Source organism: Bison bison, unplaced genomic scaffold (genome assembly GCF_000754665.1).
Source record: "Bison bison bison isolate TAMUID 2011002044 unplaced genomic scaffold, Bison_UMD1.0 scf7180017864516, whole genome shotgun sequence".
In the NCBI taxonomy this organism is placed as follows: Eukaryota; Metazoa; Chordata; class Mammalia; order Artiodactyla; family Bovidae; genus Bison; species Bison bison.
Window position 1 is genome coordinate 3584946 of NW_011495069.1, and position 26036 is coordinate 3610981.

The following is a 26036-nucleotide window of genomic DNA, read 5'->3' on the forward strand; positions in this document are numbered from 1 at the left end:
CCACCGTTCATCATAAACTTCCAACAAATTAGTAACAGAACTTTCTCAATCTGATAACAGGCATTTATGAAAAATCTACAGCTTTAATGGTGAAAAAATGAATGTTTTCCCTTTAAGATGGGTAACAAGACAAAGACATCTGTTCTCATCACTGTAGCAGATGTTCTATCCAGTGCACAGGCATGGAGGGGGAAAAAAAAAAAGACATCCAGATTGGAAAGGAATAAGTAAAATGGTCTTCGTTTGCAGATGACATTATCCTATATGTAGAAAATTCTAAGGAATCCACCCCCAAAGTCCCAAGGAACCTACAAAAAATTCTAAACTAGTAAATGAGTTCAGCAGATTGCAGGATACAAGAACAATAGATAAACCAAATCTATTTCTACTGGACAGCAGTGAGCACTCTGAAAAATGAAAATAAAGGTCCATTCACAATAGCATGGAAAATGAACAAAATATTTAGGAATAAATTTAACAAAAGAAATTTAAGATCTATACACTGAAAACTACAAAGCACTGCTGAGAGAAGTTAAAGATCTAAATAAACGATGAGACAATGCTTGTCACTGCATTGGAAAACTCAACATTGTAAAGGCAGTGATTCCTTCTGGATTGATCTATAGGTTCAATGTAATTTCTACCAAAACCTCAGGTGGACTTTTGTGATGAATGAATTGTAAAAACCATACAGAAATGCACAAGACCCAGAGCAGTCAAAGCAATTTTGAAAAAGAAAAGGTTAAGAGAGGATTTATATTTCCCAATTTCAAAACTTACTATAAAACTAGTCATCAAGATAGTGTGATCCTGACATGAAGATTCACATATAGATCAATGGAACAGAACTGAAGAGTCCAGAATAAAACCCTTACACTTATGGGTCAATTACGTTTTGATAAGAGTGCCAAGGCAATTCAACAAGGAAGGGACAGTCTTTTCAATAAGTGGTGTTGGGACAATTGGATGTCCACAAGCAGAAACATGAATTTATATTCTCATCACATATCATAAATGGATCACAGCTCTACATGTAAGAGTTAAAACCATAAACTCTGAAAAGATAAGAGTAAATCTTGATTTCAAGCCAGGCAATGATTTATTAGATAAGTCATTAACAAACAAGCAAGTTAGAAAAATGATCAACTGGATTTTACCAAAATTAAACACTTTTGTGCTTCAAAAGACACCATTAACTTAAGAAAGTGAAACCATGGGTCACAGAGTAGGAGAAAATATTTGCAAATCATGTATCTGAAGAGGAACTTGTATCTAGTTATATAATTCTTATATAGGGGCTTAAATGGGGCTTCCCTGGTCTCTCAGAGGGTAAGAATCTGCTTGCAATGCAGGAGACCTGAGTTCAATCCCTGGGTTGGGACGATCCCCTGGAGAAGGGAATGGCAACCCACTCCCATGGACAGAGGAGCCTGGCAGGCTACAGTCCATGGGGTCACAAAGAGCTGGACACAACTGGGTGACCAACACTTTGACTTTCACATATAACTCTTATAACTCATAATAACATAAATAGCTCAATTCTAAAAATAAGCAAAGGATGTGAAGAGACATTTTACCAAAGAAGATAGATAAATGTCCAATAAGTCCAAGAAAAAATGGTCAACATCAACAGTCTTAGGGAAATGCAAACTAAAACTACAATGAGAAACCACTTTGTATCTACCAGTATGGGTATAATTTTAAAAAGACAGTAAGAGAGTTGGCAAAGATAACAAACTGGAACTCTTATACACACACTGCTGGTAGGAATGAAAAATGATGCAGCCACTTTGGCAGTTTCTTAAAGTAAATTTACCATGTAATCCAGGCAGTCCACACTCCTACTTTACCACAAGGGAAATAAAAACATATACCCACACAAAGATCTGGACATAAATGTTCACAGGCAATATTAATCACAAGAGCTAAAAAGTAGAACAACTCAACTTGTGAATGGATAAATAAAATATGTCAGATTATGGAATACTATTTGCCAATGAAAGGAATGAAAGTATTGACTTCTGCTGCAACACGGATAAAACAAAAAAGTATTATGCTAAGTGAAAGACGTCAGACACAAAAGAGCACATATTGCATGATTCTATCTGTGTGAAAGGTACAGGAAGGTAAATCTACACAGGAAGGAGAGATGAGTAGACTGGATAGGGATGGGAACAGAGAGTGATGCAAATGGGCACAGGAGTTTTTTGGGGTGATGGAAATGCTCTAAAACTGGACTGCAGTAATAGGTGTACAACACTGTAAATTTACTAAATTTTACTGAATCAAATTGTATGTAAAATGATTATATCTTATACAAATCATACTTCAATGAAGCTATTACAAAAAACCTATCATTTGTTGAGTATTGGTACACTATCAAAGAATAGTATTGACTTCTGAAAATTATCCTAATTACTCCACATTTAAGTACTTGGTGTGAGCTGGATTTTCTTCATACACACGTAACCCCAAATATATTAAAAACAGATGCCAGCTGTCTTCTATTAAGCTGACAGTAAAGATTTTCGTAAAAATGATAACAAATAGTAACCTTCTTCTCAATACGGGAAACGCAGTTTTCATAAAAAGTGTTATGTCAACATGTAATGGGTTTATTACTTTTAAAAAGAATAAATATCTAAAAAGGTCCTCAGTTATATAATTTCTAATAGGGTAAATATTAATATGTATAGCCCACATAAACATAAGCTCTTGGGGTCCTCAATAAATTAGAGTATAAGGAGGTCCTGAAACCAAAACTTTTGAGAACTACTTCTCTACAACCAACCCTTTGAGCTTCTAACCTGGAATGTTCCAGAAGCACCTTTGCCAGTTATTTGTTCTAACTGGCCCCTCTCTACTGCTCTCTGCAGAGCATTCTTCAACAGCTGAGGCCTGCAGAGAAAACAGAAAATAGCGATTAATACATCAATGAAGCAAAGATTTGAGAAAAAAACAGATCCAGGGTCATTCTAAACAACTAAAGTTCTATTCCTATTACACGTGTAGTACTTTGTTAAAATGGACAATAAAACAATAAGTTGTTGGCACTCTTAATAAGTGGTATTCTTTTTTTCTTCAAGCAAGAAGCTAAATTATTACAGAACCAGGTACCATACAGAACTATGTAGTATATAGTGGAAGCAAAACTTTTGAGAGCTACTTCTCTAAAACCAAGCCTATAGAACCAATTTCCCACTTGTCAGGGTACTCCAAAAATCTCTTTATTACCATCAGTTCAGTTTAGTCAGACAATAGCAACACAACTTTGTAATCAAGCGAAGAAAGGGTATCTTTATAGTCCCATCTAATTCTGACATTCTCTTGAGGCAAAACTCCTAGATCTAAAATACATGTGCACACACACACACATACCCATGTATACACACATCAACAAAACTGGAGTCATTTTCTGCAATCCAGTTATCTAAAGTCAGCCTAATAAAATATAATTCTCTGAGAAAGAAAATAGGTTTTTTTTTAAAGCATAGTATCTCTGCCTTTAAAGTGCTGTCGTTTAAAAACGCGCGCACACACACCCACACACAAAAACCCAGGTCATCAAAATCAAATGGCAAACATGAGGAAACTGAATTTCATTAAAAACGTAAGAATAAAATGTTGAAGCAAAAGCTGCTCTGTCAAGGGGCAATGGTCTGAGTGGTGGGTGGAGAATCTCAGGTGCAGGGAGAAATCAGTCAGGTTAACTTAGGGCTTAAAAGGGTCTGCAGTACATGACAGGACAAAATGGAAAGCTACAACCCAGGCTAATGACAGGACATCCGAAGAAACAGTTAATTGAAACCCAAAAGGTTAGTGATGTGTTTTGCCACACCTCCGCAGAATTACCAGAATAGCACTCAACCAGCAGAAAATCGTGAGACTTATTTGAGACTGATTACTTTGTAAGTTAAACTGAGACCAACACCTCGGCAGCCCACTGAGGGTCGGACTCCTACCACTTGACGTCCTTTACTGAGCGCCAATACTTCTCATTAGAGAAGGAGTTTTAAATCTTTCATCAATAAACATTACAGGCTGAGCTGACACTCGAATTACTGATTACATTATCCATATGACTGCAGAGGAAGAGTAGAGGAGATCTCATGTGCTAATTAATAGGATGCTAAAGAGGAGAAACCATGGGGCTTTCTTGGTGGTCCAGTGATTTAAGACTCCAGCTTCCAATGCAGGGAGCACAGGTTCAATCCCTGGTCAGGGAACTAAGATCAAACATGCTGTGCAGTTTGGCAAAAAAAAAAAAAAAAAGTAGAAACTAAGAAATCATGTACACTGTGACACTCCAAATAAACTCCCTCCCCACCAAATCACAATCAAAATATTTCTAAGCCAGTGCTATTCCATTCAGGACAAATATGATTTATGTCATAACCCAAAACATACTCAAAGTCATTCATCCCATAAATATTTACTGAGTATTTATTATGGTTATGCAGGATTTAACACTTAGATCCAGTCACTAAAGAATTTAAGAGATGATGAAAACATAATAATTATGGCGAAGAATTATACGGGTCAGGGTTGAAGAGCTTTGGGAACAGAGCTTTGGGAACACAATCAAAGGAATGATTTAACTGTCAAATGATTTTTCTATTAGTTGCTCTGTAAGTTAGATTCCAACAGAGGATTACATAGCTTGAGTACAACACCGAAACCCTAGACTCTTCTATCAAATTAAATAACTCATCTGAGAAGAATCTTCTTAACCAAAGTTCAAATGCTCTAGGAAATGAGTTATCAGTTAAACTGGTTCCCTTAACATTTTGTTTCCTCAGCAATACCAATCGTTAATCTGATATATACCTTACCCTGGGCCTTTAGAAATCTCAAGAGTTCTCACTCACTCCTACCTTCAGGTATACCATACTTACAGTAAGTGCTTCAAACTTGTCAGGCCCTTTCTCTCTCATCACTGCTGTAAGCTTAGTACGAGCGGCTGTGGCCTCCCTGCTGGGTGGCGCTCTGCTTTGCTCCCATAGTGCACACCACTGTTGGGTCATCAATCTATAAAGGCCTCTTTTATTACGTTACTCAGCTGACAGGCGTCAGCTTCAAAGTCTTTCAAGGCCTGGTCCCACCTCTTGTTAGTCTACTGCCAATCAGACACAGGATTCTTTCCGTTCCCAAAACAGAAAGCCAATTCTTGCCTCCAAATTTTCTCATGAAGCTCCTTTAAGAATGCCTTCACCACTCCATCATCTGATCTAAATTCTACACGTTCTTCTAGAGCCATCTCAGTGGGATGGGACACAACTGGATGGGGGCCATTCAAGTCCCATCTCTGTAACTTACTGTTAACTGCCAGGCACAACTCCCTTTTCCAAAAAATTCTACAGCATATATATATATGACAACATTTTGTACATATGACGGTGCTAAGTGTTGCTCTAAATGTTTTACACGTGTAGAATAAACAAGAGACAACAACCACCAGAAGAAACAGGTACTACTGCTGCCCACACTTTACAGAAAACTAACCAAACTCATCACACGGACGACAGCCTGTCTAACTGAATGACACTATGAGCCATGCCATGTAGTAAAAGACGCTTGCTCCTCGGAAGAAAAGCTATGACCAACCTAGACAGCATATTAAAAAGCAAGAGACATTACTTTGCTGACAAAGGTCCATTCAGTTAGTCAAAGCCATGGCTTTCCCAGTAGTCACGTAGGTATGTGAGAGAGCTGGACCATAAAGAAAGCTGAGCTCTGAAGAATCGATGCTTTTGAACTGTGGTGTTGGAGAAGACTCTTGAGAGTCCCTTGGACTGAAAGGAGATCAAACCAGTCCATCCTAAAGGACATCAATCCAGAATATCCACTGGAAGGACTGATACTGAAACTCCCAATACTTTGGCCACCGGATGCAAGAACTGACTCATTGGAAAAGACCCTGATGCTGGGAAAGACTGAAGGCAGGAGGAGACAGGGACAACAGAGAATGAGATGGCTGGATGGCATCACTGACTTGATGGACATGAGTTTGAGCAAGCTCTAGGAGTTGCTAATGGACAGGGAGGCCTTGCATGCTGCAGTCCATGGGTCGCAGAGCTGGACACGACTGAGCAACTGAACTAAACTGCTCATACTTTACTGAAGGGGAAAAGTTAAGTGACAGAAAAATTAAGTCACTTCTTCAGGATCACACAGTCAGGCAGTGCAAGAACCAGATTATAAACAGGCAGTCTGATTCCAGATTCTGCATTTTTACTATGCTAGGCCTGCACTTTCAGTATGTTAATGACTGTCCAGAAGAGTGGAAAAAGCAAGGTTATAACCAAAAAATGAAATACAGTTCTGCTTTCACCAGTGCACAGCCAGGTAACCCAGGCTAAGACTTTTATCAGCAAAATTGAGGTAGGAATACATATTTCTTAAGTCTATTTTGAAAATTACAGAAAACAATGTAAACAGAAGTAGTCTTTTTTTTTTTTTTTTTTTTTAACATTTTTTAAAGAAGTGCCCACTTTTATTTATTTAAATTATTTGGACGTGCCATGAGGCATGTCAAATCTTAGTTCCCTGACCAGGGATCAAACCTATGCCCTGTGCTTGCTGTGGGAGCCCAGAGTCTTAACCACTGGACCTCCAGGGAAATCCCCAAAAGTGTTTTCAAAAGCCCTGTACAAATTTAAGGAGCTGTTTATATCAAGGTTTTGTTTGGTTTTTTGATTTTTTAAAATAAGATGATTAAACAAGTCTACACTTAGAAATAAAAAAAGAAAGCAATGCACAGAGTGAATGGAAGTTAAGGGAGAGACATTCTGAGTGTCAGGAATCCTGTAAACAAGACAGTTCTATCAATCTGTTAGATCAATTTTCTAAAAATGAATATGACAAAGTTACACCACACACAGGATTAGATATTAAGATTTCTAATGTCATATGGACGAATGAGTGAGTGAGTGAAGTCGCTCAGTCATGTCTGACTCTTTGCGACTCCGTGGACTGTAGCCCACCAGGCTCCTCCGTCCATGGGATTCTCCAGGCAAGAATACTGGAGTGGGTTGCCATCTCCTTCTCCAGGGGATCTTCCCAACCCAGGTATCGAACCCATGTCTCCCTCATTGCAGGCAGACGCTTTAACCTCTGACCCACCAGCCGAATTACCTTTGAAAAACACGTTCTCAGAGGCCAACCCAAAGCCCATGTAAAGCTAACATACCTAGTTTTTCTGTAGGGTTTCAAAAAAAATCATTGTTAAAAAAAACGAGGTGACTTACATGTTTAAGTCACCTTAAGTCACTTTAAACGTCAGAATCATATTTAGTATGGTGTGATGCTCATACCGTAAGAATTATGTTGGAATTTGTGTGTGTGTTCAGTTGCTCAGTCACGTCCGACTCTTTCCAACCTCAAGGACTGTAGCCCGCCAGGTTCGTCTGTCCATGGGATTGTCCAGGTAAGAAAGCTGGAGTGGGCTGCCATTTCCTCCTACAAGGGATCCTCCTGACCCAGGAATCAAACCTGTGTCTCCTGCACTGGCAGGCAGATTCTATACCACTGAGCTATCTGAGAAGTCCTATGTTGGAATTTAGACTAATAATACTAACATTAGCTATTCTAAGTGGTTAACATGTTTGAAGGTTCCTGTTTATCAATGAGGAAACCAAAACACAAAGGAATAACTTTTTCAGAGATATAAAGCTAGAAAATGACAGATTCAGGATTTAAACAAAGGTGTCTGGTTCCAAAGTCTGTGCTCTTTACCACAATGCTCTACAACCTCCAATACATGGTAGCAGAAATTCATGTCTCATTTAATATGCTCCAGGGCGTACATTCCTTGAGTGAAATGGCCAGGTAAAGGGCCCGTATCAGCTCACTCATTCGACTTACATTTACTGAGCATGTACTCTGAGCTAGGCTTGGGGAAAACAGAGGTCAACAATCTAAAAGCCCTGGCTTCAGGAGTCTGACATCTTAATGGGGGTGAGCACGCCATTCCTTCACAAAAAGAATGAACACACAGCACAGTAGCATGGGATGAGTGCTACGGAGAAACTAAGGCAGAGGTGGAGCTCTCCACTCTGGGAGAGGAGGGAAAGGTTGCAAACGTAAGCTGAGTGGTCCCATCGACCAAATGCAATGGGTAGACCATGTGTGGATATTGAGTTGACTTGAAAAAATAAACCATAAAAAAAGTCATTTTGGAGATAGACAACTGAGGACATTTGAACATGGTCTGGGTACCGGATAATGTTTAAGGAATGTTCAGAATTATGTTAGTATCATGATTATGTTCTCTCTACATTTATGTGTATATTTGAAAACTTCCAAAATAAAATGTTTAAAAATAGTAAGATAGTCAATGCAAGCATGTGGAGTCTTACTCCAAGTTTTCAGAGTAAACACTTAAAGGAAGATAAAGAATAAAGTGGATTATGGCAGAAAACCACCCAGGCAAAGGGAACAGCAAGTATGAAGTCTCTGAAGCCAGTAGCAGAGACGAGGAGTAGGAGATTAGGTCGGAGATGCGTTGCAAATGTAGCATGGGCCACCTTAAAGACTCCACCTTTAAACTATCTAACTGGGAGGCAGTTGAGAAGCCACTGGAAGGTTTGAGTAGCAAGATGGTATCACCTAACTTACACTTAAAAAAGTCTCACTCTCATAGCTATGTTAACAACAGACTGAAAGGGAAGGAGTAATAGGAAAAGCACGTTATTGCTCTAACACAGGTAAGAGATGATGGTGGGCTTAGAAAAGATTGACAATAGTGGAGGTAATGAAAAGAGGTCTGTTTATGTATATATATTAAAAACAAAGTCAAAATAACTGTTTAGAGACCAGTATACACCCAAGGTTTTTGACTTCAGAAGCTGGAAAGATGCTATTGCCATTAACTGAGATGCAGGAGGTACGGGAAGTGCAGGGCCTTTCTGGTGGCAGAGGAGGGACAGAACTGGGGAAGAGGGGGATGATCGTGAGTCTGGTTTTGGACACATCCAGTCACACATACAAGTGGTGATAGCCAATAGGTATTTGTATAAATAAATGCGGGCCACATTTATGTATCTACTGTACACTATGTACACTAGTGTATCTATGTACATGAATGTTTGTGTAATGCACAAACATACATACATTTATGTATCTATGTACACTAGTATTGTACAGGTGGTATTTAAAGCTTTGAGAATGAAAAGAATTATCCACTCTGAGGCATCATACAATGTCTATCAGACCCGAAGTTGTATCTGAGGGGCATAATCAGGGTTCTAAGAATGACAGGAAGCCTAAGGTCTAACCCTGGGACACTCAGACACTAAGGAGGCAGGTGGGAAATCTGGAATTCTTAGGAGACTGACAAAGAATGAGAGGAAAAATCAGAAAGATGCAGTGTTCTGAAAAGCAAGTGAAGGAAGTGTTTCATGTAGATGGGAGCCATCAACTGGGTCAAATGCTGGTACAGAGACTTGACCAGCAAGTAAGTATGTCAAGGACTACGAACTTATTACTTCTCTGAGTCCCATTTCTTTGGTACTTTATGGATGGTCCTAGAGATTCTCATATTGAGTGAAGGAAGACAGACAGAGAAAGACTAACTGGCCACTCTGAAGACCACTGAGCGCTTTTCTGAACGTGTGGCTTCTGAGCTGAAACCCCAACAATTCTAATTCTATACCTCAGTGATCCAAGGTACAAACACTGGTCCTAAACTACAGCAGGACAATGTGCGTCCAGTACAAAGACTGTCTACAGAAAGGGCTCTGGATTACAAACACAATTTCCCAGAAGTCAACCTAACAAAGACCTTACACAAACATTCAAAACATAAACCCGGTGAATTACAAATTTAAACAAATTAATGTGTCTGCACGAATCCACAATGACATGTGACAATCTAAATAATCAGTCCAATAATGAAAATAAAAACAAAAATAAATGGTACCTAATTAAACTTAAAAGCTTTCGCACAGCAAAGGAAACCATAAACAAAATGGGAAGAAAACCCTCAGAATGGGAAAAAATATTTGCAAAGAAAGCAACTGACAAGGGATTAATCTCCAAAATACACAAACAGCTCATGCAGTTCAATATAAAAAAAAAAAATTAAAAAAAAAAAAAAATGAACTGAAGATCTAAATAGACATTCCTCCAAAGAAGATATATAGGTGGTTAAAAAGCACATGAAAAAATGCTCAACATTATTGATTATTAGAGAAATGAAAATCAAAACTACAATGAGTTAACACCTTACACTGGTCAGAATGGGCATCATCAAAAAAACTACAAACAGTAAATGCTGGAGAGGGTGTGGAGAAAAAGGAACCCCCCTACACTGCTGCTGGGAATGTAAGCTGATACAGCCTCTATAGAGAATAGTATGGAGGGTCCTTAAAAAACTGAAAACAGAGCTACCATATAATCAAGCAATCCCACTTCTGGGGATTATCTGCAGAATAAAGTAACTGGAAAAGACACGTCTACCTCAATGTTCACTACAGCACTATTCACAATAGCCAAGACATGGAAGCAACCTAAAGGTCTAGCAACAGAGGAATGGATAAAGATGTGGTACATATATACAATGAGATATTCTTCAGCCATAAAAAAGAACAAAATAACACCATTTGCAGCAATATGGATGGACCTAGATTCTCATACTGAGTGAAGTAAGACAAAGACAAATATATGGTTATCACTTATATGTGGAATTAAAAAAAAAGGTTACAAATCAACTTATCTACAAAACTGAAACAGTTAAGATTAGAAAATAAATTTATAGTGGGGGGGCATAAATTGGAAGCATGGGATTGACACATACACACTGCTGTTGCTGCTAAGTTGCTTCAGTCGTGTCCAACTCTGTGCGACCCCATAGATGCCAGCCCACCAGGCTCCCCCGTCCCTGGGATTCTCCAGGCAAGAACACTGGAGTGGGTTGCCATTTCCTTCTCCAGTGCATGAAACTGAAAAGTGAAAGTGAAGTCGCTCAGTCGTGTCCGACTCTTAGCGACCCCACGGACTGCAGCCCACCAGGCTCCTCCGTCCATGGGATTTTCCAGGCAAGAGTACTGGAGTGGGGTGCCATCGCCTTCTCCGATATACACACTACTATGTATGAAATAGATAACTAATAAGGATCTGTTGTGTACCACAGAGAACTCTTTGTAATGGCCTACATGGCAAACAGAAGGAGAAATTGCAAACAGTGACATTTTCTTAGGCTCCAAAATCACTGTGGTGACTGCAGCCATGAAATTCAAAGACACTTGCTCCTTGGAAGGAAAGCTATGACAAATCTAGACAGCATGTTAAAAAGCAGAGACATTACTTTGTTGACAAAGGTCCGTCTAGTCAAACCTATGGTTTTTCCATTAGTCATGTACAAATGTGAGAGTTTGACCATAAAGAAGGCTAAGCGCCAAAGAATAGATGCTTTCAAACTGGTGCTGGAGAAGACTCTTGACAGTCCCTTGGACAGCTAGGAGATCAAACCAGTCAATTCTAAAGGAAATCAGTCCTGAATATTCATTGGAAGGATTGATGCTAACACTGAAGCTCCAATACTTTGGCCACCTGATGCAAAGAGCCAACTCACTGGAAAAGACCCTGATGTTGGGAAAGATTGAAGAGGACAAGGGGGTGTCAGAGGATAAGATGGTTAGATAGTATCACTGACTCAAGAGACATCAATCTGAGCAAACTCCCAGAGACAGTGAAGGACTCTGGCGTGCTACAGTCCATGGGGTTGCAAAGAGTTGGACATGACTTAGCAGAACAACGTAACAGATTATGTTTGCTGTACACCTGAAACGAACACAACACTGCAAATCAATTACACCCCAATAAAAATTTTTTAAAAGATTTGGAGTTATTAAATTTTCCAAACAGTGGTGACATTACAGTGGCAGTTTTTTAACAAATGAACTACCATAAAAATTCTCAGAGTTTTATCTTAAATGTTTGAATGATGAAGATATTATGCTATATCTATGTAGAAGTGCTACAGAAGCCTGAATTCTCCTATATTCTCGGTTGTAACTCTAAATAGAAAATAAATGAGCTACCAACCAGTTCATTCCCGTCAGCATGGCTACTGTCAAAAAACAAAAACAAACAAACAAAAAAACACCGGAAAATAAGTGTTGGTGAGGATATGGAGAAATCAAAACTCCTGTGGCCTGACTGATGGTGGAATGTAAAATGGTAATAGTCACTGTGGAGAATGGTGTGGTGGTTCTTCACAAAATTAAAAGTAGGATTATCATATCATCCAGAAATTCCACTTCTGGGTATTTGAAAACGGTGTCTCAAAGAGATATTAATACACCAAGGTTAACAGCAGCATTATTTCACAACGGTTAAAATATGAAAGCAACCCAAATGTCCAATGACAGATGAATGGGTAGACAAAATGTGGAGTGTGTGTGTGTACACACACACACACACAAATATTCATTCTTAAAAAGAAAGGAAATTCTGACACATGCAACAATATAGCTGAACTTTTAAGAACATTATGCTAAGTGAAATAAGCCAGTTACAAAATTACTGTATGATTCTATTTGTATGAGGTAGGTACCTACAGTAGTCAAAAACCATAGAGACAGAAAGTAGAATGGTGGTGGCCAGGGGTGCGGGATAAGGGGGAACAGGGGGTTCTTGTTCAGTGGGTACAGTTACAGCTTTATAAGACTGAAAGAATGCTGGAGATGGGTGGCGCAATGGTAGCACATTACTGAAGTGCGTAAGAGCACTAAACACTGTGCTCTTAAAAATGGCTAACAAGGTGCACTTTACATATTATGTGTATTTTATCACAATAAAAAACTGAAAAAATTTAATAATAAGCAGCTGAAAGGACATGGTTTAATGCTGAATATTCTAGCAGTTGACCATGAAAAGTTACTCTATGGTAGTCTTATGAAGGTCAACATGTGGCTTGAGTTTCAAAAAGAAACTACATATGGAGATATGAAAAGGAAAATATCATGGGACAAAAAAAGAAACCCACAATAAAAGGTTTTATTCCTAGCTCACCTAGAAGTAATCTTAAATGAATATTTAATCTCTCTCCTTTCTCATGAAAAAGGGGCTAAGGAAGTAACACAGACGTGTGCTTTAAAGCCCAGGCCTCTGGCTTTTACCTGATGTCCACTCTAAGTTTGGGATAATACTGAGCCACATATTTCCTGATGAGACTGTAGGAAGCTTCTTTAGGTTCACAAAGGCGAGTAAAGGCCAGTGGGAGGATATCCTCCAGTTTTACTTGTGGTTCTGGATCCACTGCAGAGCTCCTGTTCTGAAATGTAATATCAGAAATGATCATCATTACAGGTTTTTGTTCTATTGCTTCTATATTCAACACAAGGGCTTTCCCTAGCTGACTGCCAAATCAACTTGCCAAAAGAAAAACTAACCCTTTTTAGCACATTCAAACAAATCACAGCATTGTGGTGTAATGCCACTGGCGTGGCCATTTCTTTGAGGTAAAAATTTCAAACTGGGACAGTTAAAAATACATATAAAACTGAAAAACAAAGATGTAGAGGAACAGTCATGATTTCAATCACTGACTCAGAGGGAATACTGCATATCTCACAGTTATTGTATACCTTCCATACAACTTTCCGTAAATGAATGCATGTGTCTGGGGGAAGGCTAGGAAGGTAGTACCTGCACTAAAGAAAAACCGCCTCGAGGTGCGGTACTTTTAGGATCTAATGTTGGGTAAAAAAGTACTTGTATGCCTCTTCTAGTTTAAAGGTATTTCACAAAAAAGCAAAAAGCTGTAACTCATACAGCTGCCCATGACTCAATATAGGGCAGTTAGACGCACAGCTTCTGGCTAAACGATAGGAGCAAATGATTACAGCCTCTCCAGGGCTTCACAGAAACGCAGCCCCTGCCTAGTGCACAGCAACACTCAGGAACACTGCACCGTTTAGAAGCACCAACAGTGTTACTGCGCTCCGGCAAACTGGTACAGACTTCTTACCTTTCTGTTTCTGGATTTCTGAGGTGGTTTTCTCGATTTCTGGACCACAACAAAACTCCCAGAAGCACCTTTTCCTTTTACCTAAAATAAATTAATTTTAGTTGCAATAACCAGTATTTTTACTTTAAATGATTCTGGTACTCATATTGGTAACTTTAAATTACAGGGCATGGTGATGTAAGAACTAATGTAAAGTGCTGTTAAACTCTTCAGAGAAAAAAGAGTGGATGAGTCAGAAGACTTGGGATTGAACACTCTTTATGGTATCATCTAGCTATTCAATACTAGACAACTCACAAACCCTCTCAGCTTTTGTTTCCTCATCTACGAAGTTGGGGAAGAATGAAAAATGCTATTGTGATAGCAGGTTAAACAGTCTACTACAAGCTTTCAAAAAAAAAAGTTCCATGGAAGGGACACAATCTTTTGGGAAAATGAGAAAACCTCTACCAAGGAAGACAGTTCCTTGGCAAAAGTTCAGAGCCTAGTTAATCTCAGGCCACAATGCTTCCCACAGTTTGTCCATTAGAGATTATTACTGCATAAGGGAAAAGTTATCTAATTTTAGACACTGCACATGATAATACGTGCAAGTCTTATCACGTTTCCATAGTTTACAAATCACTGTCATAGAACTTCAGGTTAACCTGAGTCTTCCACTTTGGTTTTACCGACACCACTAGGAATACAGCAATCAAATGCTTTCAGTCTATAAACTTGTTGAAGCATGAAACTGAGGGCCAGCCTATGAGGCAAAATAGGTCACAAACTATATCTTCATGAAGATAAACATGAAGCTAGCTCATAAACTCTGCTGACATACACTATGATACAGGTCTCTGGTTCTAATTATATTGGTTAGATAATTGTTTTTATGCAATGGTTACTTTAAAGGCTATTTAAACGTTAGATTTACAACATTTGAGAAAGCTGGAATATAGGCTCCACAGCAGGAAACTGTTTTCCTCACTGATGGACCGCCAAGCACCTGGTACACAGGAGACAACTCAGTAATGTATTTGTGAAATTAAGGACTCACTGAAAGTTCCTAAGACTTTAAATGGCTGAGCGGCACAGAACTCTGTATTAATCAAACCATGCAGAAAGGTTCAGAAAAAAGGCAACAGGACTCTGGGGCTGCAGTGAATTAGATCCTCAGAACCATCTTTGCTGCTACCACGGGACCTCAGGAGTTACTTCATCCCTCTGGACTTCTGAAGAATGTGTAGATAAGAAAGCTCATTCTGGCATTAGAGCGTCATGATCTTAAGCAATGTGGAGTTTAAAAAAAAAAAACAAAAAACTCAGGTAGAGATGATTTACAATATTGTATTGTACAGTTTCAGGTACATAACAGTGACTTATATTTTTACAGATTAAACTCGATTTAAAATTACTGTAAATATTGCCTATATTCATTATGATACACAAAGCATCCTCAAAGCTCTAAGTAGTGTTTTGATGTACTATCCAAACTAATATGGATTGATGCCTGAAATCAATATTGGTTTTAGTATTATTCTCAATTTACTCAAGTTCTGATGCTTCCAAAAGCTTTAACAGATTTAGATACTAGTAAGTTAAGGTAAACCTATTTACAAAACTAATTTATGATGATCACCAGTCTAGTCACAGAAGTTAGGTTTTAAAACTAACAAACCTAAGACAAGAACTATGATCTTTTTTGGTGCTGCAACAACAGGCCAACTCAACCCCACTTCTCACCTTGAGCACTACATAATCTTAAGCACAAGCAGCCCCCAAAGGAAAGCCAATTAAAAGTACAGGCAGGGGTTTTCCCTTGTGGTCTGGAGGCTGAGACTCTGTGCTCCCAGTGCAGGGGATCCAGGCTTAATTCCTGGTCAAAGAACTGGATCCCACATGCCTCAACTAAAGATCCTACATGTCACAACTAAGATGTGGTACAGCCAAATAAATAAATACTTAAAAAAAAATTGTACAGGCAGCTAGAAAAAATTTACACTATCATATTGCTTCTGTTCTTTAGAATACTTACTAAAGCTAATTGGCACCAGTGACTTTGTAAAACCAGGTTAAGCATAAGCCCTTCATCATTATGTTAACTTATTTTAACGAACTCACAAAACACAAAAAGCCTAAATGTTACTATACATGGATTTATAGCTAATATATGCTTATTATAAATAACCATTTAATACCTGTTTGATAACACCTCTATTTAATTCTCTTTTCAGTGCCTGTTTGAGGAGGTAGCCCCTTCTCTCCAGCTCCAAAGAAGGGTACTTATGGATGATGTATTTTCGAATAGCAACCACGGAGGCACCGCTCTTCTGGAAGCATGCCTAGGAAACAGATTATTAAACCATACACATTAATTTAAAATAGCTGTTTTTCATGTGTTTTCTGACATGTATGTTTTCAAAATAAATTATTTTGGAAGTGAACTTGATAATGGATGATAAAATGGCAACAAAGAGTGAATAATATTTCTGGTAACTTCAGTTCATCATGACTGTGGAGAAATACAGAATTAGCAATATTTCTGCAACAATTTTAAATCGTTAAAAAGAGCCAAAGAGAAGATACAACATGTGAACAATGTTCTGTGTTAATGAAAAAGCTTCTCCCACTCTAATACTATTCTGCACCTAGAAGACATCCTCAGCCTGACAGTAAGGAGACCAGGACACTCTACAGTGTGCAGTTCACAGACTTGGCCCATTTTACAGACTTCGGCTCACCAAAACCAGTATTTCTCTGCAGGCTCTGTGTCAATGCTAGCAGATAATATAAGCAAAGACAATCTGAATAAATGGCGTAAAACTGGGTTTACAAATGCAAAGCTTTCAGGGGAGTTTTGGACAACAATGAGAGCGTTCAACTGCTATTTCAAGTGCCCTCTTCCTTTCCCATCCTATTTCTCTATATTTCATCTGACTAATGTCCACGGAAGATTCAAGCAGGTCATTAGGCCACAAAGGTAGCAATTTTTCTTCAAATGCTTTACATTTTGCAATACCCATGCAGTATCTGTTGCCCACCAATTTTGTGTAGCTGTTACCTATAAATTGACCATAGGATTTAGTAATTGTTATTGGATAAAGACTTGGGTGAAAGCTTATATACTGACAGTAAAGAAAAATGTCACAGACAAACGGACCACAAAAGACTATACAACACAAAACAGGTTAATATGGACTGTGTTAATAAGGATCATCTACTTCAAGCAAATGTCTCCAACCTATTACAACCGATTTAAGTTTACTCCTGATCTTACAAGAGAACACAAAGTAAAGAATATCAAGCAGAAAAGAACATTAAGGCTACAACAACCCCCTGCTCTACCAAACTGATAATAAGGTGAAAATAGATACCATCTATTTAATAATGATTTAATTCAGAAAAAGGTATCAGTGATCTGAAATTATAATTTGTTACACTGCATGGAATACACATGATCCACTGGATCAGATCTTACAGAGAAACACAAATGAACATTTTGGTCAACCCAACATCTATCTTTCATTTGTATAAATACGCATAATCATATTTAAACTATTCTTTAGAACTACATATACTGTTTAACTGTTTTATTATTTTAAAATTTTAGCCTCTTCTTCACCTTCACTATAATCCTGCTTCAAACCTAAGCTGAGTAATCACAGCTCAGCCTGCTCAGTAAGTGAAAGTCGCTCAATCCTGTCTGACTCTTTGCTACCCCATGGACTGCTAGCCTCCTCTGCTTATCCCCTGGGGTGGGATTCTCCAGGCAAGAATATTGGAGTGGGTTGCCATGCCCTCCCTCCAGGGGACCTTCCCAACCCAGGGATTGAACCAGGTCTCCCAAATTGCAGGCTGATTCTTTACCTTCTGCACCACCAGGGAAGCCCAAGAATACTGGAGTGGGTAGCCTTTCCCTTCTCCAGAGGATCTTTCTGACCCAGGAATTGAATTGGGGTCTCCTGAATTGGAGGCAGATTTTTCACCCGCTGAGCTACCAGGGAAACCCAATCACAAAGTGAAATCCTTACAAAAAGGCTACAAAAAAAACAGAGTTCTCACTATAGTCAAGCTATCTAAACCAAGACAGTTTTCTTAATGAGTTGAGAGTAATCTTGAAGGAATGCAGGGAGAGGGTGGAAGGTAAACTCTTTCCCAGTTTCTATGGCAGTGCTGTCTTCTCAAATTCTAGGCATGACCAGTAGGCTCCGCTTTCCTACCTATATCACTTTCTGTTAAGTTCAACTAAAGCCTTCTCTCCCCAATTCTGATTCAGATCCTAGCAAAAGAAAATCAGAGAGTCTATGGCCTCTGTTTTAACTACTCTTGTCATGTGATCACGTAAAATAAACACAGCAAAATTAGCCAGAAGAATTCACGCACAAAAAGGCAAGGTCAGATGAGAAGATTCCCTTAAAATAGGAAAACGGTATCTGATGATCACACAAGCTAATGAAAGTCAATGAATTATAGGAAAGTGATAAAGCTATGGAAGGAGGATAGTTTTTCCAAGTATTTTGGAATGACTAGGTGATGAAACCAAGTATTGAGGTTTCTAAAAGTTTCCTGTAAGTTTTCTAAAAGTTTCTAGAAGTTTTCAGGTGTGAAAGATAACCACCTACTAACGTTAGACGTAAGCTCTGAAAATGAACCTAAGGATAGTATGCTACTGCTGTTTACTCGCTCAGTTGTGGCCAATTCTTTTGCAACCCCTTGGACTGTGCCTGCCAGGCTCCTTTTCATGGGATTTCCCAGGCAAGAATACTGGATTGGGTTGCCATTTCCTTCTCCAGGGTATCTTCCTGACCTAGGGATCGAACCCCCATCTCCTGCACTGCAGGTGGATTCTTTAGCGCTGAGCCACTGGGGAAACTGTAAAGATAGTATACGTTTTTAAAATAAAAATTTTCTCGATGTTACTCTGAGTAATAATTAGATTTCATAAAGGCGAGGACTCTGTTTCTCTTATTCTATGCTGTATCACTAGTAGGATTACCTGATACAGAGAAACTAGTCCATAATGGTGTGCTGAATGAATTAACACGTTTAACCTTCAAATAAAAACTACACTTAAACTCAGTTAAAAAAAAAAACTAAAAGCTAAAAATACTTGCTATAGCAAATCTGAGTTGCTAAAAAAATTAACAGTGCTCATCAAACGTGATATTATAAAAACATGAACTTAGCAACGGCTCTCTTCCATTTAGTCTCTTTTAGGAAGCAGAGCAAGGTTTCTGATGTCCGCACAGGAGTATGCCATTTTCAAATACGCAAGACACAAACAGAATAAATCTATGATGAACTGCTTGAAATAAAAACTTGCCTTAATGGCCTCAGTTAGGATTGCATCCATCTTGGGACGTGGGGAGGAAGCCATCGGTGTTTGTTTCTGGGCCCTGGCTAGCTGGCTGGCAGAAAGGGTAGCCCAGGAAGGTATTGTTTTTTTCACTTTCTTCTCCTTTTCTTTAGACTGATCTTTCTCACTTTAAAACAAAGAATTATTATTATGCAAGATAAACTCTTCAGAAAGAAGTATAAAGTCAGAAAGAAGAAAAGACTGGTGAGAAATAAAAATCAATGTTTTAATTCATTTCCACACTGAAGTGATATGTAAAGTAAGCATTTTACAAAATAAAACATTTTTTAAAAACTGGGCACTTTAAATGAGCCAAAAAGGTGTGTTCTCTCAGGTGCACACAGGAGAGAGAAGTTATATAAACCAGAACTAGCACGAAGGGCCAGTACATAAAAGAAATGAGCATTTAAAAATGCATTCCAGTAACAGCTACAACAGACGCAATTCAGCACAGTGTGAAGAACTCAAGCTCTGAAGTCAGAAAACCTGAGTTTGAGTCTTAGCTCTAACATTTACTAGTTATGTGATCTTAGCAAGTGACCTGAGCCTCAGTCTCCCCATCTTAAAAGAGAAACATGATACAAAATACTTCACAAGGTGCTTCAAGAAATTATGAGATTAAGTTTATACAAAGTTTTGTGAATCACAGAGCATTATACAAATTTTACTCTAAGTAATAATAAAAACATCCCATGCACCTAAAATACAGGGTAGCTGCTAAAAATTCCACAAACATCACAAGTACTTATGATACTGGAATGAAGGATTAGAATTCCACCTAAAAGGTATAGTTATTTCTAAGGCATTCTTTTATTTTAAAAGTAATTCCTAACTGTTCTCACCAATTATGAAAAGAAAATGCTACCAGCTGTCCTGCAAAAAATAATTTTAATTAAAAAAGAATCACCATTACACTGTACAGGTTATTGAGAGCAAATTCTGCTTTCAGATTCTCAAAGTCACCCTCCAACTGAATACTTCATCAAATATATACAGTTTTAGGTCACTCTAGCAATGTCCTGGTATAGATTAACGCTTTCTAACATAAACATGTAAAAATAACTCACGCCTGGCACAGAGGGAGAAATAAAATGATGAAGTATCTCCCAGGTCAGACTTTTAAAGTCACACTACATTTCTTACTGAAAACCGCGTTCTGAAGCCAAGAAGAATGAATTATACATTAGTCAAACCATTGTTCTAACTACTACAAATTCTAATAGGCCATACAACTACATCATAAGCCTATTTCAAAAGATAATTCCCCCAAAATTAAATCTAAATATCATGTATCCAGCATAAATTAACATTATACCACTTAAAAAAAAATCTGATCCATATTCCTTTATATAGTCTTCAATTATAAAAAGCAAGAAGGCTTAAGTCCTTACTCCTTTTTGGTTTCCTCAGAAGGCTTGTTTTCTTCCTTCTCTTCATTCTCAGGTTGCCCCTTTGGCTGCTCTGTCTCACTAGATGTAGCAGGTGGAGTTTCATTCTCTTGTTCCTCTACAGTAGAGATAGATTCCTCTGAACTTACATCTGGTTCTTAAAATAAACCAGTAAATCAGGTGAGTAGAATTGCATCAAGTAAATACATTAGAGCCTGAGTCAATAAAAGGATAAAAGCTCATCTCTTTAAACAGGTTAAGTCAAATGTTCCAAGTAACAGTTGTACTCTAAAATGAGTAAATGTCTATGAGTACTGTTTTTTTCCTTCGTATCATTCAAACTGTCTATATAATGGGTTGCCGATCCAAACCATTATGTGAGAAAAGGAAAAGGATCAGGAAATTACACAGCAAGTGAAACTCTTTTATCCCAAATCGAATCTCTTGATTGTTCTACTCCATAATATTAAGGATAAGACTTATAATTAAGAAACTAGCCATTTTATAGTTGAATAAGTATTAGTAAGGGAATAAATAATAAAAAATTAAAATGAAATTTTCAAGTCAAATGATTTGGGCAAGGGTAGAAATATGAGTGGGGGAACACTGAGGTCTGCGATTGCCTGTCAGTCTTTTCTCAGGAGGTCTCTTTGAGCAGCTACTATGAAACAGAATCCCAGGAAATGATTAAGCAGAGACTACGAAGGATGTCAGGGGCCAAAATCAGGCAAAAAGAAAAAAAGGATATGCTTGAAGAGTTTGGTCATTTAAATTACGTGAACTCATTACTAGCATAATGAAGACTTCTTTGGGGCCCTCGCATAAGTATTTCCTTCTCTAGTGGGTCATCCCGACCCAGTGAGCGAACCCAAGTCTCCTGCATGGGCAGGTGGATTCTGAGCCACCAGTAAAGCTCAAATTTCAGGACAGTCAATTGTAATTTGTAAATCATCCTGGATTATGCTCTTCAACCAGACATGCAGATAAGTCAAAAATTCTCCTACATATGTTCAGCCAAAATCAAGGCTCTAGGATCAGATGTATCTGGATTGAATTTCAGAGCTTCTAATGTTCTAGTTCACATTATCTTGGGGCAAGTTCTTTGACACTTCTGAGTACTCTTACCTCACAGGGTTGTTATAAACATTGTATAAAATGGTTTAGGGAAAACCTGTAGGCCAGCACTTGTATACTGTGATTCCCAGCCTCCTTTGGCCTCTTCTGCTGCTTCTATAGCTGTTTGGCAAATACTAAGGCTAGAACTTTAACAATGGTATCTGGTGATACAGATAACTACAAAATATGTATTTTTTTAATCTTGATGCACCTTTTCCTGCCCTTTGTCTCAACTATTTGGCCTGCCTAACTGTCCCACCAAACTGGCTGTATAACAACTGTCATGTTTACTGATTTTTCCATTGCCTTACTTTAAAAAATGGAAAAGCTCAGAGTGTATACTGAGCTTTCTCAAATGGTAAAGAATCAGCCTGCAATGCAGGAGAGCTGGGTTCGACCCCTGGGTGGGGACAACTCCCTGGAGACGGGCATGGCAACCCACTCCAGTATTCTTGCCTGGAGAACTCCACAGAATGAGGAGTCTGGCCAGCTACAGTCCATGGGGTCACCAAGAGTCAGACACAATTGGGCGACTAACACTTTCACTGTAACAACAGAGCTACAAATTAAATTTCACCTTATTTTCTCTTAAAAGTTTACAATTTAATAAAGGTTAAGGTGCTCAGCTGATAATGAGTATGTATTACATATGAGACATTATTTCCAACTCATTAAACTATTCTATCTTTTCAGATTTATAAAATTTAAAACATGAGTGAAGTCCAATCATTTTCATATACAAAATACTATATAAAAGGACAGAGATAAGACAGATAAACAGAACTTGTGAAGTCTTTTATTGGTCCTTTATAAATTCTTGGTTGACTTTCTTAATACCTCTTACATCTAAACACTCGTGTATTCTGAAAACTCGTGTTATCAGTGACTTCAGCTGGCTGTTAAATGCGGATTAAGGTAGGCCATCAAGTGGTTTATCCCAGTGCTGGACAAAATAACCTTCCCTCCAACTCACCAGCAACTATTTTTTTGAATATGCTAATTCCCTTGTCTCCTCACTGCCTTAGGCCAGAGTACCCAAGATGCTTATAGTATTCATCTGAGGATACTGAGCCAAAACTCAGGCTTAGCTGCAGCAGAGTATATCTCTGGTGCACCAATGATAAAGGCAACAAAGGTGCATGGTTTATTTTATTCATAATATATGCTGGTCAGCAAATATTCAGTTCTAATAGTTGTAACACGGGCAGCACCATGTGCTCAACCCTGGCAAAGAAGAGAGAGAAAAAGGTCACGAAAAGAACAAGAAAAGCAGTTACACTTGAAGAAAGGAGCACAAATACTCCAGATCGATAGTTCTACCTTTTTCTTGATTTACTATGTTCCCAGCTCTATCTGGCTAATCTCTCCACCAACACCAAGGTTACAAACCAACACTTTAATCACCCATTTGCTCCCTTATGGCCTCCTCATGACTTCCAGTCGAGCCTTCCACCCAGTCTTCCTCCCCATGACACTGTATGCCCAGAAGCTACTACACTTTTGACCATTTCTGTTCTCTCCAACCATCTTTCTATTTTTAATTCTAAGAACATGAAATTTTTGCCTTCTAAAAATCTTCAGAGACAAGATGAAATTCTTTCTTTGCCCAGAGGGTCCAGAAATGACATACCAACTGGTACCACTTCTCTCTCTAAATGCTCCCCACAAACACTTACGTTCAAGGGAATTTATGGGACACTCTAACCTGGAGCAGAAACGCTGGCCTTTTTAAGCTGTCCACTGCTTTACTTTACCTGGCTTTTCTTCTACTCCTTCAGCGAGCTTGCTCTTGGGAGGAGTTTCCCGGGTAGAATTCACAGCTCGACGAATCGGCATGGTGTTATCTTCTACCTTCTAAGAAAAGAAATGGCCATAATCACACATGCAAAAACAATTTATCTCTTCTCTCTTTCTCAAGGGGGGCTAATTAGGTGTCAGAAGATGTAGGAGAATTCTTCAAGTCGACTCCAGGATCTGATGCAAATTACTTTTTAACAAGTTTTTTTGAAATGAAAATATGATTCTTAAGAAGTAGTTCTCAAAATGTTTTATTTTAGCTAGAATTTCAAATGGAAGTAAGTAATTATACTTGATTTGAAATAAATTTAGAAGCTTGGAGGTTTTCTCAGGAGTTTGAGGGATAAGGGAAGATGAAAAGAACTTTGTATCTACTTGATTTTTTTAGATTCATAACCCAGACTCCCCAAAGCAGAGGAAGGAACAGGTACCAAGAAGGACCCAGCAGGGCCTGAAGTCAGGGACTGATCCAAGAGTGAGCTTCAAGAATGTGTCAGCCCCTACCTCACCTAACTTGTCCGCGTGGATCAGCTGAGCTCCTACTATAAGTGGGAGTGCCTTAGGATGGACGAGTTCACCTTGAGACGTATCAGTCGCCATTTAAAATAATTTCTAGGCCCGAGTACAGGTTACACTCTGAAGCCTCTGCTGTTAACCACAAGGATTTTTCCTAATGGTTTCAGTGTGAAGCATCAACCTAAAGCACAGAAAAGACCTGGTGTGAAGATTATAGAAACAAAACTAAACTAAAACGTCTAAATTTAATATACATCCAAAGGGGGGAAAATTCACTATAAAACTTATAGTTAAATGACAGATGGCTTGGTCAATTATCATTCAGAAAGATAAAAATTACTATCAAAATACACACTGTGTAAAGCAGCGACTAAGACAAACGCACAAGCCACAGCAGCCGCTGCACCTTCCACATGAACAAAGGCAGCCAGGACAAGAAAGCTCATAAGACCCTAACCCCATCCTGTCTCCTGTTACTATCAGGAGCTTAGAACAGACTACAAGACCCAGAAAAGGTTCATCTATGTTTACTCAAGGATCATTTTACTAAAGAGAGAAATGTTGTTAATGTTCTCAAAGGGGTCAGGAAACTTAACTGCAAACTTAACTCCATCTCCATCAGAGAAGTTATACAAGGACAAAAATACTGCTGAAGAACGTAACAGTCTAAAAGCCTCCAGACTCAGAAAAGCAAATTCAGACCATCACCTAAGAGATTAAGCATGCTTCTCAGACCTTAAGAACAAAATTAAATATTGAAAAATAAAATCTATGTAAGATCACTCAAATTTACCTAATCACTTAATACCCTCTGCTCCCCTTATCTCATCTGAGAATCAAGGACACTTTATAATAAAAATTTCTCAAAAAGAAAAGAAAATGATCAGTCAGGTGTTTAGATCTTTGTGCTAATGAACATTAATGAAGAACTGGGCAAGAGGAGACTACTCATTCAACTTCTGCTTTAGGCTCTAAACTTGTCTAGGAATTTAAGAGCTTTCAATTTGTCAGGTAACTGTTACAAAGACTACTTAAAATGCTCATATAGAAATTTATGTCAAAAACTATAAAACACAGAAATAAAAACAGTTGTTTTGGGGGGGCTTTGTGACAACCTAGAGGGGTGGGATGGGGTGGGAGGTGGCAGGGAAGCTCAAGAGGGAGGGGACATATGCATACCTATGGCCGATCCATGATGATGTACGGCAGAAACCAACACAATATTGCAATTATCCTTTAATTAAAAATAAATAAATTTAATAAAAATAAATATACTTGCAAAAAAATTTTTGTTTTCTAATCAAAATGGACTTAAGGGCATTATTTAGGTTTGTGAAAGCTAAAAGTCTACCTCGGAAAAATTTCAATACATAAACTTGCTTACTCATCCAACTAGCACTTACACAGTAATATACTTTCCTTGATTAAAAAAAAAAAAACACAAATCTGATAATTTTACAGGTAAATACCATTCATAAGCACAATTTCACCATCAGGTTATTCTTGGAAAAGTGATACTGCTAATTCATCTTTCTTAACCCATGATAATACTAGCTAGGCTGAAAATGATACTGAGAAATTAACAAAACCTTCAAGAGTCTCTTTTCATAGAACATCTTTTAAAAGAATATATGTTCTCTCTGTAAATAAAACACTAAAAAAATATCAAAACATTTCCAGTCAACTCTATATTTACTAATTGCTCAAAATTAAAACAAATTTTAGGGAGTGGGGGTGCAAAGAAATTATTCTCAATGCCAAAATGATAAAATTGACCAAAACCAGGGCAACAAGTACATGGTCCATCGACACCCGACATCATTGACCCGAGGACAAGAATATCAGTTTAAATTAGGTCTGGTAAGTATGCCCAGGTTGGAATAACTGAAAAATAAGTTGCTTTGCCAAG

General features: G+C 38.3%; 1 protein-coding gene across 1 annotated transcript in view; it reads right to left on the bottom strand.

The window, feature by feature from the left end:
- The window catches only part of HP1BP3 (heterochromatin protein 1, binding protein 3), a 32467-nt gene extending 7106 nt beyond the window's left edge, over nucleotides 1–25361 (bottom strand). Inside the window, exons 1-9 of the mRNA XM_010829971.1 lie at nucleotides 25307–25361; nucleotides 24116–24308; nucleotides 23569–23668; nucleotides 20702–20855; nucleotides 19278–19437; nucleotides 16153–16296; nucleotides 13973–14053; nucleotides 13122–13276; nucleotides 2808–2898 (exon numbers count right to left, since the gene is read on the bottom strand). Coding sequence (XP_010828273.1) covers nucleotides 2808–2898; nucleotides 13122–13276; nucleotides 13973–14053; nucleotides 16153–16296; nucleotides 19278–19437; nucleotides 20702–20855; nucleotides 23569–23668; nucleotides 24116–24211 — 981 coding nt within the window. The 5' untranslated portion in view covers nucleotides 24212–24308; nucleotides 25307–25361. The remainder of the gene's footprint in view (nucleotides 1–2807; nucleotides 2899–13121; nucleotides 13277–13972; nucleotides 14054–16152; nucleotides 16297–19277; nucleotides 19438–20701; nucleotides 20856–23568; nucleotides 23669–24115; nucleotides 24309–25306) is intronic.
- Nucleotides 25362–26036: the final 675 nt, after the last annotated feature.